At 31.4% G+C, this 17478-nt stretch overlaps 1 protein-coding gene across 1 annotated transcript in view; it reads left to right on the forward strand.

The window, feature by feature from the left end:
* The window catches only part of LOC111045693 (nuclear factor of activated T-cells 5), a 93862-nt gene that overhangs the window by 74804 nt on the left and 1580 nt on the right, over positions 1-17478 (forward strand). Inside the window, exons 10-11 of the mRNA XM_039424702.1 lie at positions 11039-11098; positions 12589-14202. Of these exons, the coding sequence (XP_039280636.1) occupies positions 11039-11098; positions 12589-14202 (1674 nt within the window). The remainder of the gene's footprint in view (positions 1-11038; positions 11099-12588; positions 14203-17478) is intronic.

Here is a 17478-nt window from a genome sequence, read left to right on the forward strand (position 1 = left end):
TGATTTGCTCTACTACATTGAATTACATCTAGTGCTTACTTTTCATTTATAAAAATGTACAAAATTTAGAAACATTCTAATAATCTTCCATTTATAAGGGATTTGTAAGCTATATCAATATTGAATCTATATTTATATGAATGAACCTCGTATTCTATTATATTACTGAGCACAATCATTCTGAAGGAGTTTTTTTTTCTAAAAATAAATTATTAAAAAGTTTGTCTCCATTTTCTAAAACCAATGTTTTCTTTCCTCTTTGAAAGGAAATTACTAATTCAGAATGACTTTGCTCAGTAATTGATTATTGAATTGTTTTATGATGACAAGCGTAAAGCGAGAATGCTGTGAATGTGTGTGAGTGAGTGAGAGAACATATGGGTCGATTGATAGGTCAAATGAACGTTTTATGTTTGTCATCAATTTCTTTTTGACTTGATTGTCGAGCAAAGCAATACTAAATATTGATTTTTCTCGTCATTTTAAACTCTTCCAGACTAAATTTGTTTAACATATTCCAAAGTTAACACTGGTTAACAAACTGATTACAATGTATTTATTATTTTTCACTTTTCAAAAAGACAAAATTTCAGTTTCAATATAACTTGCCCAGAAATTACTATTCTTCTTCATGTGAAGCCAGTTTTGAGAGAAATTGTTGAACGTATGCTTGAAAATAAAATATATTGTATTGTTTTGCTCAAACTGTTATAAAATTTGTATTGGAAGTAGAAAATCGATGTTTGATTATATTTGAATGATTCTGTTGATATTTTTCCACAAAGATTTCTCCAAATTTATGAGAGGAATAGTTTTCAGATTGAGTTATAATGATTCGACAAATGATTTCATTTCAGTTGAAATTTTGATGTTTGATAGAACATCAAATTTTATTTGAAAAAGTAAATAATGTTTTTTCAGTTGAGAAATTCAGTTTTGAAGGCGTAGTGCATTTTCATGTTGTGTGGAAAGAAGTGTTATTTTCAGTTCATATATCCAGCAGAAGCTTGATGTATGTTTTTGTTGCTTCGAGAATAATTTATTTCAGATCATTTATTCAGCAGAAGCTGAATAAATTATTGAAGAGTGAATACAGTCTTGGTTCAAATATTCACCACAAGCTGAATATTTCTACTGGCTGTTTTGAAATATTAGATTGTTTGTGAGTCATTTATATGTAAAGAATCATCTTCATTAGTAGCTGATGCTATTATTTTTTATCATAGGTACTAGATTTTTACAAGAAGCTGAGAAGCCCATATATTTTTCAATTTTAAATTTAAGAATATTTAGAATTTCTTTATAGCGTAGAAGCCACTTTAATCATTAAGTTGAAGTATTTGAAAAGTAGGACTTACTCTTACAATATGAATTCTCTAAACATACTTCTTTGGCAATATAAAGTACATATTCAACAATAGCTGAATATATTATATCCAAGTTAATTTGTATAATTATTGGTAATCCGATTTGAAATATTAGAAGAGAAGGAAATAATATTAAGAGAATATTCTGATGATAATCGAAATTTTATTTGTCTTATTTTCACAAATTTGTATAGCTCCCATAGTAAATTTCTATGGAATTTGAAAATATTCCTAAAGAAGCTGAATATTAAGCTGCTTAGCAATGATATTGTACTAGATTCCAATATATTATTTTAAAATATTTTTGAATAAATACATTGATTTAAGAATATATTTGTAGATGTAGTACACTTAGTAGTTGTACGTTTTATTCAAAAGAAGCAGGACTTCTTATATTAAGTAGGGCAGAAGTATACCCTGAGGTCCGGTTGCACAACAGCCGATTAAATTTTAACCGAGATTAATATTTCACGTGAACCAATCAGAGAAGGCGTTTTTGAAAAGACTGTTTCTCTGATTGGTTCTCGCTAAAATTTAACCGGATTTTGTGCAACCGGAACTTAGTGTTATACTTTATGGTAAAGTTTACAAAGAATACGAACTTCCACACATGTGAGAAATTATTCTAGAACTATTTATCGATTCGATATACTGAAGACATAAGTAGTACAGATTACTACTGCTTATGACTTAATGGAAGTTACTTTACTCCTCGAAGTAATTATTTATACTTAAAATTAGTTATTTATTTTCAAAAGTGACATAGTTCACACTTGAACTAAAATTACAAGTTGTAATAAAATTCACAAGTTTGTTTTTGGAATGTTTGAGCATCATCAGCTCAAATTTGGTCAAAAACGTGAGTAGTATCTGAGAAATTAAATATTAATTTGAATCGACCTCATCGTCATATTAATTGACGGGTTGAAAATAGAAGTATTCATCAATAAAACATAATTTTAGTATCTACTTAAGGATAGTTTTTGACAAATTTAGGCCACAAGGCACTAAATATTTTCTAGCTTATGTTGAAAATTGAAGATAATTTTAGTAAATCTACTTAAGGAGAATTTAGGCGACTATATTTTCTAGCATGTAGACAAGTGTGACATGATACTTTGTGAGCTGTTTGTTACTATGCGTTTGCTTTCATCCAAATTTTGCAGCTGCAGCATTTTTTAGGTTGGTGACGTCAGCAGATCTAATTGAGCAACAGGCCGCTTGCTAGGGTGCGATTGTCATCCCTTCTCGACACAGGTTCTGTCATCCCTATCACCCTTATTTCATTCATTCATTCATTCATTTAATTCATTCAAAAATTCATTTAATTATTCATCAAATCTAATCATCCATTCATTTTTTTGTGATACATAATATAATATTCTTAAATCATTCATCTGTTCCAATCATGCATTTATTTTATTTTGTGATACATAATATAATATTCTTCGATTCATTCCTATCACTCATACTCCATTCATTTTATCATTCATTTGTTCCAATCATCCATCCATTTAATCATTCATCTGTTCCAATGATCCATTAATTTTATTTTATTTTGTGATACATAATATTATATTCTACGATTTATTTCTATCACTTACTTAATTCATCCATCAATATGTTATTAGATCACTTCAATATGTCATATTCATTTATTTATACATCACAATTTTCCATTAATATTTCATTTTATCAATATAATATTCAATATTTAAATAATAATATAATATTTTACAATAAAATGACATTTTTAATAAAGGAAAAAATTGGCTTATACACGTACGGGATAGGAAATTCACGATTGAAATCTATAATAAAGGAAAGAATTGGCTTAGTACGTAGGAGATAGGAAATTCACGAATGACGCATCATCACGTCTGAACTACTGGACTGAATAACTTGAAATTTTGCTTCTAGATTCCTAATTTACCGAGGATGGTTGAAGGCCTATTTTTAATTTTTCAAGATTCCAGTAGGTCAAGTTATCAGTTTGTCAAGTTTTTAATTTGACCCTCGTGGAGCACGGGTTTTCTGCTAGTATTTAATATTTCATTTCATCTTGTAAGACAACTTTTTCATTGACTCTGATTCTATCCGTATTGTTTTCACTTGAATTCCAGTGAATTCACAATAAAGTTTTCGTGTACCGTACATAATAATAGAGATACAATGAGAGTATCACTTTATAATATGTTAGCATTTATTCTGAATGTTTTTATTGCAAGAACTCCTAAGTGAAAAGTTCTAATTGTTGAAGTGGAATTCTTCAAATCTGTTCTGTATTGAAAAAATTATTGATTCTTTTATCACAAATGACAATGTATTGCAAGATCTTGAAATACCCATTGCATATATTAACACTACATTATAATGGAGACAAATCAAAAAATTAACATAAAATTAAATCAAGTTCTCAGAGATTTTATCATACTAAACCTTGATTTATTGTATTATTCTGTTTATTCCTTCTAACACTTACTCATAATACTATCAGCCATCTTCTAAATCCGATAAAAGCAATAATATTTTGGATGATCTTGAAAATTCATTTCAGAAAGTTTGGGACAGTAGAAAGTGAACCTATTAATTCTAATTAGCTATAGGATTGATTTATTGATCAGCAATTGGATTTTGTATGAAAAAATGCGTTGAGGATAGGCTATTTGTAAAATTTATTTATTTATTTTTTATTGATTCATACAATAAGTACATCATCAAAAATGAAAGTGAGAGAAAAAATAAGGTAACCTTGTGCTATTCCTCTCCCAAATTCAGATAAGGTTACACATAGTCCGAAATAGGTAGTCTTGTAATTGTTCACTTCACAAAATTTTCAGCTTTTAATTATTTTCACAAAATAAAACTCTTTCTAGAAAAAATGCCTTTCAATAAATTGATCTTAATAATTTAATTAATAAATTGAATATTTCAAACACTGTGATCTTAATGAAATAAATTATTTTAAATTAAGCTATTCATGGCAATCTTCAATCTTTAAGACTATTTAAATGTACCGTACAGGAACATTCCTTATTTATTAATTCACTTTTTAAATATTTAAAATATTTTTTAAATCCTTAAAATAATTTTTTAATATTACAAAAAATAGATTTATCATTCTCAACAAATAGATTAATCTCACCATTCCAAGTCCTTGAATACATTTTTCATGATCAGCTACATTTTTTTCACTTTAATCATTTCTGCATTGTCGGTAAACATAAATCATTTCACATAATCATCATCATCATCATCATCATCATCATCATCATCATCATCATCATCATTACTCCTTCATTGTCATGCAATCATTATCACCAATTTCATCATCATGTAGTTCGGATAAAATGGTAATTTTAGTTCTGTCCCTTCACAATGAAATCCCCATTGGTATTTTATGTATCAATTACTTTTTTGATATGGCTTCTCTATAATAGTGGCTAGTGTCTAAGAATTAAGTGGCTTGAAAAATTTACATGGAATGCATTAGTTATATTTCTAAAAATCATGCACCGCAATATTACTATACCGAAATAATATATACATTTTATTCTTTTTTGAAAAAGGGAAACAATTTGAGGAAAATCGTAGATTGATGGCACAAAAATGTATGCAATAAATCATGAAAATATATCACAACTCACTGTTGCTTCTTATTATTGCACTTATATGAGTAAAAGTTGTGCTAAATATAGGGTTAGAATTTGGGGTTTAAATAGATTTATTTGCAAATATTTAGTGATATCTAGGTGAAATAATGTAGCATAATTTAATAAAAGCATGTCACTTCGTATCTGTGATAGATTGGTAAAGCTAAGGATATATTAGATGATAGATTATTAGAAAGTTGATAAGAATACATCTAAATGAACTAGGTGCAGTAGATTTTAGAAATCAAAGGATTTAGATAATTATGATACTTGAAAATTTTATAAAGTACTAGACTGAAGTTGAAATTCAAAATTGAAAATTTCAAGGGTTCAATTGATATTTTTCGTGAGTTATCAAAATGGTTTTGTTACCTTAGACCTTGGACCATGCATATTAATGATTCGTTACATTAATTCAATGGTTTGTTATTGAGACGTTTATCTCAGACTTTTCTGAGAAAAAAGCTCCTACATTAGATCAAAATTTATTTACTATTCCAGTTACTTCTGCATGTTTCCAGAAGAAATTCCAAAACAGTAGAACAAAAATTTTCTATAACAAATTTCAATGAAACTCATCTATTAGTTATATTTTAGTGCAGTATCTAAAATATCCAGGGTTCTTATAAGATAGAGTTTGTAAATTTAGGGAGACTACACATTCATAGCTCATAAAAAGATTTTCGCAAAATGGTAATGTGCTTGAAATACTAAATTTATCACAAACTCCACTTTTGTTCTAAATTATTTATCTTTTATGTAATCATACAAATCATATACCTATATTGTTGACCATATTATTGTTATTTTATTCTAATTCAAATGATAAGGTTTACAAGGGGAGGTTTACAAATGTTATGATAATAGTTCACATAATGAATTAAAGAAAGTACACTTATTTCTAATAGTTTCCATGATAGCGATTTAAGCTGCGTTTACACCAAAGCTATTAACAAAATGTTTATTTTTCCGTCCTTATAGATTGAGCATAACTTATCATACACATGATGTGCATATGTACTTGTCAAGCTTCGTTTAATCTAATGGAATTTATAAGGACGGAAAAATAAACATTTTATTAATAACTTTAGTGTAAACGCAGCTAAATTCTCTTTAAAATCCTCACTGAAAACCCTCATGCATAGTATTCCATCCCTTCCAAGTAAACAATTTACTCTTTGCTTCTTAAAAATTCATCTGCTTTTCATTTTCCAATTTTCGCTTTATAGATGACAATCGTGGCTGGTGTACAGCCTAATTTTGGATTTTTTATTCCAAAAAAATTCTCCATCAAAATAATATATTTTTTCCATACAGATTTTACAAAATTCCACACCTGAGAATTATAACAAGAAAAATGCAGCTAAAGCTGCATAAGGACACAAGAGGAAATTCAAGATGAATTTTCAATTTAAAAAATCATTTTCTTGATTTGAAAACAAGAAAATTGACCAGTAATCAAAACTAGAATAAATTTTCGTTCCACTTGATCAAATATAATTTTTTTCCTTAAAAAATATATTAGAATAACTGGGCTAAATTGATTTTATATTAATTTTCTCTCAAAATATGCCTATTACTTAATTTTAAACTATTAATTTTTATTGAGTTCCATCATCACTTAATACCATGAATAAATACAGTAAATCAATTTTATGCTTCTCCACAGCTCACCAATCTTATTATATTATTGCAGTAATTAAAAATCTGCAACTAATCTCAAACTTACTCTTACTGCAGTATTTTCCAGCTTTTAAATAGAATATTATTCATGTAGCCTACTTCAATTTCAAGGCCTATGAAGCGATTAAACATAACTTTTCTATTTTAATCATTTTATAAATTTTACGTTTATACTAAATTCAAAACATCCTATTTCACTTTATTTGCGAGAATATTGTTTTTTTATTACTTGATAAAATAATCAACCCTTCTCAACGATGTAAAAGTTATTGATTGTCAGTTTTCAGGAATCTTTATCCAGAAATATATCATTTTATATAGTTTCAATTTTTCCTGTAAAATAACTATTCACTTTGGAATATAGAATAAATTACTGTTATAAACAAAGTAGATTTTGTGATGAATTAGTATTTTTCAAGTGGATTAGCAAAATGCTGTTTCTATTATTTTTGATTGAAGTGTTTGTTGCTTTCACGGTGTTCTATTTGTGTTCTAGAAGGTCGGGCGAGCCGTGGAAGGTGCTGACTCAGCCGATTTAATTTATTTTTCAGATCAGCCCAGCCGAGCAGCCGTCTCTAATCTCACCCTGCTAGACCCAAGGTGCCAAAGCAAGCTTGTCTGTGATTGGACGATTGAGTTGGAAAGCCAGCCAATGAGCTGCTGGCTTCCAAGTTAGGCACATCTGTATGGGCTCAATCCTACTCTTGCACTCTTATCCCACCTATGGAAACCACACAAATTAAAAAATAAAATACAATTAAATTTTATGTTTCCATGAGATTGTCAAAACAGCGCGATAAAATAATTTGACACTTCAAAATGGTCTGATATCTCAAATAATTGTTATTAAACGAGAATCCAAATTAAATGCTGTAATTACCCCGAAGATTTTTGCTACTACAAATATTGACAACAGGGTAAACAGTTGAATGTTTGATATTTCAAACATGTTTTGTGTCTTTACAAAGAAAACTAAAATAATAGGTACTAGTCCATCATCCAAAAATTAATTTTACCCCTTAAAAGATAGATCTACAAAAAATATATCATATAATATCTATTATAATAGTTTTAAAACAAAACCCTAATTAGTAAGTTATTATAATGTAATTACAAGCATTTAATTAATTGCAATATCATATTCATTTCCATTTCTAAAGTACCTAATTTATCTATCAAACATTTTTAGCACAAAAATGGTACAAATTAAAACCTGCTCAGAACAATTCTCTTCTGAAAGAATGTTTGTCCTTTGACCACACACAAACATTTTGTTCCAAAAATATATCCTGTAAACAAATATTTTGTTCTATAAACATGTTCTTCAAACAAACATGTTTGTTCCAATTTTTATCTGAAAATGAAGCAAAAGACTCAACAAATATTCATAGATTAAAATATCAAAAAAAAAACATTCATCTCGAACATCAATTATTGGAAAAAAGACATGGTTTGAGAGCATATAATAAAAAGTAACAAAAATAGTATAATAAAAGTAATAAATAAGTAATTCATATAATGAAAAACTGAATGTCTATTACTAAACGTTCCATTATTAATATCTTACCTAATAAATAATTCATCTGTTGCTGAGGTTGAAAAAGTAGATAATATAGTAGTTTCTCATAAATTCTTCTCCTACTTGAAATTTGTTGGCCCCTAATGTAATGTATACAATATTTAATATTAATGTTTTTTATAACAAAAACTTATAAATTTTAGTTCTTACATGCAGATAATGGTTATTGTTACATCATTAGAACTAATTATCATTTGAACTATTAATACAAATGTAGAGTGGTACTTTCAATTGTTGTACTAACTTATACTATTTCATAGTATACCCAATTCTATTAAGAATGGACTAGATGTGAGGTCAAGTTAACCCTAATAACAACAGATGAAGAACCTAGGCTTTTCTCCTCAAGTTTTCCTGCTACATGGATTTTTTTTTTCAAACCAAATCTTCGTTTATTGTCAAAAAACATACAATATCTTGAGACAATCGAAAATTTTTGGAAGTAAATCCGAAGTTCCATAAATTCTCACCGTACTGTTACTTTTATGAATTGAACTAATAATTTCCAAACTTTCAGTACGAAATCCTATCTATTTATTATTGTTCATATAATTTGTGGCTTGTTTAATAAATAAAATAAAATTCGAATACACTCGCATTATTCAGTATTTGGTTGAATAGTCTTAACTGTGAAGATTGGAAGTTTCTATTGCTTGTATTTTATCCCAGAATAGGCTACCAATTCTTGATCATAAATAAACTAATGAATCAAACAGTATTGTTACCTGTAATAATAGGTTCTGATAGCTTCATATCGATTACATAACTCAAAAATAAAATATTTTAATTCATTTATTTCAAAATAGAATTTCAATAAGAACAGTTGTCATATATTTCAATCTCCCTAGCTATTAGCTATTTGAAGGATATGAAATTCCTGGCAAATGTAGTCTAATATATTTAAGCACCAAATCATAAAATTCTAATATAATAGTTGTGTGGTTTCCTTCCATCCTGCCTATTTCCCATTACATCTTCTGCTTCATATCAGCTAGAAACTATCACATACAGTTCGGTTTAAATTAACTGTTAACTCTAAACATATCAATATATTCAACTGCAATATTCAATATTATCACTCCAATATATTTTAACTATGTTATAACGTTTTCTATGATATTTTCAATAACTTACTATTTTAACTTACACATGTCCACTGTGATAGTTTATCATCAGGAATTTAACCTTAGAAAATAGACCCAGTAAAAAATAAAACATATGTTGAAAAAAGATTATTGAATAAAAAAACTATTACAATGTAACTTTCAATACATAGGAAACAATCGACAAATAAATATGCGTTTATTATTGATCTAACTATAAAATTCATTTGACTTTTGGTCAGTCAAAAGTTATCATAACATAACGATTCAAACAAAAAATGAATTCTTGCATAAATTAAATCTATTGAAATTTATTTATTGCAATGTTCTATGCAGGAAGCATTTAAATAATAAATAACTGTTTATAAACTATAATTGTAACTATAAAAACAATTTCAATTTATTTCTCAGTCAAGATATCATAACGGAATAGTGTTGGATCTTATTGCATGCATAGAATCACACACTGTCTAAATAACTCTATGCGCATGATTTTAGATCCTTCAGCATTATTATGTTATGATAAGAAACAAAAACAAAATACTGTTCTTCTAAAAAATCAATAAATATATTCCAATTACTTTTGAAAAACAACAAAACTTCCCATTTATTTAAGACTAGTTGAATACTCTATAAAAATAAATACCATTTAGAAAGAACAGACAAACTAATTACTTATAAAAAAACAATAAATATATTCCAAATACTTTTGAAAAATTTTGTGAAGTGAACAATTACAATACTTAACTTATTTCGGACTATGTGTAACCTTATCTAAATTTGGGAGAGGAATAGCACAAGGTTACCTTATTTTTTCTCTCCCAATCATTTTAATGATGTACTTATTGTATGAATCAGTAAAGAATAAAACAACAAATCTTCCATTTGAGCCCAGATTTTGCGATTCTAATATTGAAAACTCTATAAAAATAAATACCAACTAAAAAAACAAAACAATTACTTCTAAAAAACAATAGATATTTTCCAAATACTTTTAAACTACAAATCTTCCCATTTGAGCCCAGATTGTGCAAATCTAGTTGTGTATATGTGATGAGTTGCATGTGTGGAAGTGTGGATTTTTTTCTCTTTTTTTGTGAGAAAGAGGCTCTGGTACTTTGGGTCGTGCCTTTTTAGCCAGGTAGACATTCTCTTATTGAAGTGAAAGCATTCTTCCAAATTCCGTCAAAATAATTAATTATTTTCCTTCCGTTTTTTACTCTGTAAATTACTGATTGATTCCACCAAAAGCACTCTTATCTTCTCACTTCGGTCTGAATTCGTTCTATTTTGATTGATGATATTTCAATTTCAAGTAAAACTTTATTCTCAAACTTTTACCGTTTGTAATATTGTCTTCCTCAATTATTCTAAAACCTACTTCAGTTTCCTGTAATAATAATAAATTATCGTTATAGTCAATTATTTTATAATAGAACTCGCGTACTCGGTAAATTAAGGTTTCTAAAGAAAGAAATGTTGAATCTCAATAACTATTGCTATCATGAAAAATAAATTTGAACTGGCTAAAAAGGCTGCTCTTTTCCTCTTCTTTTTCAGGTGTTGCAGCAATTTTCTGTGTTTGAAATTGTTATTAATATTTTTCAACTTTTGAAACAGCAAATTTTCAATTTTCATTTGTTTTGCCCACAGCTGCGCCAGAAGTGGCCCTTATGGAGGCGAGAAGTACCGGTACTAGCTCGAATTTTCAGCGTAAGTGTTTCTGAATTTCTCTTCATTGTTGAGTAAAGCTAGAATAACTTTTTTGAATAATTCGAAATGTTTTCAAAAATAGGCTTTAATAGTTTGTTTTAATATGTATTATGAAATACAATTTGATAATACTATTTATTACAATTTGATATGCCGATGAATCCATCTAGAACTTGAAGAAGGTTCATATGTAACCATCCCATGCTCAATATTTCCAAATATATCCTATACTATTAAACGAGCAACTTCTGTTTATATATTTGGATGTTTAGATGTTTATATGTTTGTATTTCACTGGATCTCGAAAACGGCTCTAACGATTCTCACGAAATTCAGAGCATAGTAGGTTTATAATATAAAGATTCGATTGCACTAGGTCTCATCCCTGAGAAAACTAGCTGAAGGACATTAAAAGGATAATTATTATTCATTCTTGGAAAAACATCTGATAATAATTATTTCGTCGTCTGTTGGTGATGGAAGTGAGTGAGCGAGTTCATGTGTGTGGGACTGTGTCAAAATTATGACTCAGCTGTTGAACTTTTGGAATCATTCAATCAGGTACTTAGTGCCGGTTGCAAAAAAGCCGGGTTATTTTCAATCCTGATTAATTCCAGTGGATCCATCTTTTTGAAATGGTCTTCTCTGATTTGGTTCACGTGAAATTAATCAGGATTAAAATTTAACCTGCTTTTGTGCAACTGGGCCTTTGTGAGGGAATTTTTTGCATTCCTTTGGGAATTAATCTCAATTTACTGTTATTAGATGGAACATTTCTGTATGAATGTTATTATAATTTCTTCTTTCGTAATAAATTTTTTATGCTTTTGTACTCCAGAGCGAAGCTCGGTCCCCGATATTTTGTACTTAGAGATATCTAATTTTTGAAATCTTGAATATTTCTTTCCAAAAAAATTGCTCACTAGACTGATTCTCACAGCGTAATATAGCCCTTATTATCTTCAAATTCATCACGTATTTAGTAGTATTGTACGGTACCATGTATTTAGTTCTGTACTTAATGTAGCTCTAGCAAACTCTATAGATTTATTTATTTGTTGATACAATTACAAAGTGATTGAGATGTTTTGTATACACTTTTGTAGGATGTTAAGTCTTCAGTTTTCTTGTATAGAATTATAGGGCTATCACAGTTATTGAAATTAAATAAAAATAATCGACAACTTTTTTATATTTTGTTTTGATAGAAGAACCCCTTATTATATTCTATCAATTCACAGCATGGCTCGACTCATTAGAGTCATTTTCAAGTGCATGTTATAAATTAATAAACTGTAAGAACGGTATCTAATTAGCTCATTTCTTCAAATAAAATTAAAATCTACACATATGGGTCATTTATCTCTTGTTCTGATGGAAGCTGCAAAAAATTGATCCAATATAACGCTAACAGAGACTGTTTTTTAGAAGAGTATAATATAATTATATAAGAATAAATCCATAATTTTAATTTGTTTTGTTTGTTACAGAAAACCAAAGAGAATTTCATCCAGTGATGTTTTGGTCGTCGATGCCATTTGCGAATGCATTGGATCCAGCAGCAGCCACATTGAGCCATGCCGACCTTCCAAAATGTGTCTGCCACAAGGAGTGCATTCAGATGCAGCTGATGCAGTCCGCTGCACTTGCTGCTGCACCGCAACCGGTTGCAGCCGAAAGCCACTCTGTGGTCAAGAAAGAAGAAATGCCTGCAGCAGAGTTGCCTGCATCGAAAATGTCCGGAGCAGGCATTGTGGCCGAATTGTCCACCACCCAACAACCCTCTCTGGCCACCATCCGCCAGTTTGTCTCCAATCAGACCAGCGAACATCCCCTGCCATCCATCAATGTCGAGAACTACCTGTCCCGTCTGGAGAACCCTCCCTCGACCCCATTTTTGGTGCCCAAACAAGAGCAGCAGCCAACTGCCATGGAAATCAGTGCTGCATCAGCTCCAATTGACTTGAGCAACCAGCTGGAAGCCATCAAAACTGAACCATCATTTGGACTGATGTCCTCTGCAAACACCCTAGGTGGGAAACGCAGGTTCTCCGATGATGACACAGATGGCAGCAGCATGAAGATGCCCTGTCTGGCTTTCCCCAACCAAACCACCACTGATGCCATGATGGTTGCATCCTCAACCTCCAATAGCCTACTGATGCCCCAACCCCTAGTAGATCTTGTGGGAACATCCCTGGCACCCACTGAAGCCACAGAGAGGTTGGATGATCTGGTCAATTCAGCCGCTGAGAAGCACATGTCGAGTTCCTCCTCTGCATCCTCACCCATCATGTCACCCATTGAGAAGCAACAACCTTCCCCCCTTCTGTCCTCCCCCAACAATACGTCACCCCTGAATTTGCTACCAGCACCCTTGGAGGAACTCAACACCGCTCACAGCATGATGATGGCCGCATCTCAGCCTGCTTCAGGGATGCTTGTAGGATTGGTTCAGTCACCCATTGAGAAACCCTACTCATCAACACTTCTAAATTTGCTGCCAGAAAGCAAAGAGCCTGCAGGACTCAATGGACAGCAATTGGTATCATCTCCCATTGAGAAATCTTACCCATCAACACTCCTCCAAAACTTACTTCCACCAGAAAACAAAGAGTCTGCTGGACTCAATTCATCACCCATTGGAAAACCTTACCCATCAACACTCCTTCAAAACCTACTTCCACCAGAAAACAAAGAATCAGCAAAGCCAGACGGTCATTTGGGAGGTTTGATTCAGGACATCAACAGATTACCAGGGGGTGATTGTACCTCCATGGTACCATCTTACAGCAGTGTACCTGTACCTGTTTCAAGCCTGTTACAAGGTGAGACGCTGCTTCCCCTGACCATCCCCAATGCTGCCGACAACATTCTGCCTTTGACCAAAGTGGCCCAACCGGTCCCCCTTCTCCCAATGGTGGCCTCCCCTGAACAAACGGTGCCTGTTCTGCCGCCAATTCTGTCCACCAATCAGGCCGAATCAGCTGTTGTAAAAAGGCCCGACGTTGCAAATCCGCTGAACGGGGGTGGCATCCAGGAGCTGACTCAAATGTCCGAGAACGATCTGCTCAGCTACATTAATCCCAGCTGTTTTGATCAAGGTTGGTTCACATAACTAATGTTTGTAAATTAAAATTTCCTTCCAACTTGAGAAATGTGCTCAAACTTGTCCACTATAAGGAAAAAAATAATTATTTATGTTGCTTTCCATGATGAAACACTATAACTTCGTTGTAGTAGAGAACTGTGTTACATTTGTAAATATTTGAAAAACTCTTTCTTTTCTTGGCGAATCTCAGCTGATGGAGCTCCCCCTCGGGAGTGAAATGCATACCTCAATTCACCAAGATAAGTAATGCTAGGTACACACCAGTTAGTCAAAACAAGACAAGACATGATCAGACACGTTCAGTCACAATACTTCACATAGTTGCTCATGAAGACATGTCTAATTGCAATGACTAATCAATGTGTGTTGCGTCTTAAGCAGCAATGTGAAGTATTGTGTCTGATCATGTCTTGTCTTGTCTTGACTAACTGGTGTGTGCCTAGCCTAAATGTTTTTCAAATATTTACAAATGTAACACAGTGTCTAAACTAGAACAAAGTAATTATTTATTATTTGTTTGACCACATTTTTTCACATTCTTTTCAGCAGCAAGCATCATAACATACTTGAAGCAACCAATTGAATATTTTTATTCTATGGAAGCTATGCTATTCAGCACAAAGAAACCGGAAGACCTATCACTTCAAGCAAAAATAGAACAAATTATAGAACTATAGTGAGGTCCATGTTATAATGGCAGTGTTTAATTAGCAATGGTATTGATATCCTTGTCTATCATTTAACAGAGCTGATAACGCTATCTCTTATCGCTTTGCTCTGTCGCCAGATCGTCTTTTAACAATGTAGAATTAATAATTAATTGAAGTAATATTCCATCTTAATTATGAAATTATTGAAAAATATAATTTCTTGCTTAATAAAATATAATTGATTATTTTAAACGAGAATGAACCGTTTATATTACATCAATAAACTTGTATCAGCTACCGTCTATAGAAGGCATTGACAAGACAGAGGATCGGCAACATTGTTCTCCTATTTTTCTCCGCTGCCATTATAATGTGGACCTCACTATAGGCTATAGAACTACTGGTTCTAACTCTCTTCCTGTTGCATGTATATCTAAAGGTGCGTACAGATATATGCGCCGCGAACATGAGTAATTCACTTTTAATCAGCTGACTATATCTGTATTTTTACAGAAACGGTAAGCATCAGCTGATTAACCCTTAAGTGGTCGCGCAGCTTTTTGAAACACAAGTGCTCGCATGGGGTGTTCAGAACACCCCAAATGAAAAATTTTATAACTGCTTTCCTTTTTGTTACTAAGGGAAGAAACTATTTTTAAACAATAAAATGGACTCCCCTGATATCATTGTGCTTACACTCATGTGATTTCAAAATTTAGTTTATAATTATCAGATTTTTAAATAAAAGATCACCAGATTTCGAGTCAAGCTGTATTTGTACAAGTTTTGTAAAAAATATATATATTCAGAATAATGTTTTTCTTGTTTTCAATGTTTTACTGCATTGAATATGAGTAATACTAAATTAATCCCATGAATTTCAATCCAATCATGCTTTCCATGACATGGCAGCTCATATCCAAATATGACCAATTCATATATTATGCGAGAAAGTGTAACAGAAATTTTTACTAAATAGGTAACTTTATATTGATCTGAAAATTGACATAGAATATGAGGAAAAGTAAATTTAGGCCATGTTCAACTTACATTTCATTTGCATCAACATCATTCACCTAGTTTAGGTAATTGTTACATACTGTTTTCATGTGTCAGTAACTTAACAAAAAGTTACTTTAGTAGTCGCGCGGGGTGTTGCCGACACCCCAAAGACAATTGAAGAGATCTTACTCATACAATTAGTGTCGCAGAACTGGTTTTTTGATTTGGTTCTCTCACTCATGCACTGGTTTGAAGGTATAGGACCGGTCAGCAGGTTAGCCAATCGATCAATCAAGCTAGAGCAAAATTTACCTTACTGGGGTGTTTAAAACACCCCGCGCGACCACTTAAGGGTTAAAAGTGAATTGCTCATGTTCGCGGTGCGTATATATTCTGTACACACCTCAACAAATTTAGCAGTTATTAAATGCAGGTTATATTTCACTGCAAGTCGTTCTATTCAATAACAAAAAAAATCATAAAAAATTATGTGTGTATTTAATCAGCTGTTGATCAAGGTTAAATTTATAGATGTCATGCAGCCGGGAATGCATCCTATTTTGCTAATAAATATTAATTTCATAATTTCCATTGAACAAGTTTTTCTCAGTCATCAGTGTTGAGTTCTATCATTCTCTCTCTGTTCTATTTATTTCTGTTGCAATTTAATTATTGACTTAATACATATATTATTATTTATTTATTAATACATTCATAGATACAATATCATTCTCAACTGGGCCGGTTCCTGAGCTCGGGATTTAGGTAAGTTCTAGACTTTAAACAGCTGGAGTCAGGAAATTGGCTTTACGAAACGGGGTGTTTAAAAATAAATCTGATCAACCGCTGTGAGGGTATGTCCTCGCTTCTCTCGGCACACTAAGAGGCCGATAATCGGTTCTGTACCCTTCCTCTCTTCTTGAATTCCTTTCTTCCACTGGACACCGCAATATATTATCGGCCACTATCCTTTGTCATACAACTTCATTCCCTATCCTAACCCCTGCATCTTCCTTGCACGACTACTGTTCCAGTAATATATAATAGCAGCAAGGTGCATTCTAACAAAGGACACACAATGGTGTCCCAAGAATCTGGGTTCAGCATTACCCGGTCGTTATCTCAGACATCTGTTCTGATTAAAGCAGCACAATAAATCTTTATTTCCTCATTTCTATAATTGGAAACGTTTTTCCTTGACGGAATGAAACATTCCTAAATAATCCAAAATAGCTGAAACTTTACACTATTTTCTCTTTATTTTATTTTATGTTCAATTTTCTAGTTTTTTTCGAAATTTAATTTACACGTGAACTGGGACAACGCCACGTTTCGGAAAGCCAATTTTCTGACTCCAGCTGTTTAAAGTCTAGAACTTTGCTTAATGCCGAGCTCGGAAACCGGCCCTAAGTGATTGGGAAAGGAACACCAGGCTTAAATCCCAAAACTGTTCTTTTCCAAATTTGGATAATTATTGTCCTATTGTGTCATTTGTTTCTGATTCTATTTTATTTAAAATTATTGGCTCAATAATCATTTCATTATTTCATCACATTGTCTCATTGTGTCTTTTTGTTTCTGATGCAGTTCAATTATTGAATCAATAGTTGTTTTAT

The sequence above is a fragment of the Nilaparvata lugens genome, chromosome 3 (genome assembly GCF_014356525.2).
Source record: "Nilaparvata lugens isolate BPH chromosome 3, ASM1435652v1, whole genome shotgun sequence".
NCBI classification, from domain to species: Eukaryota; Metazoa; Arthropoda; class Insecta; order Hemiptera; family Delphacidae; genus Nilaparvata; species Nilaparvata lugens.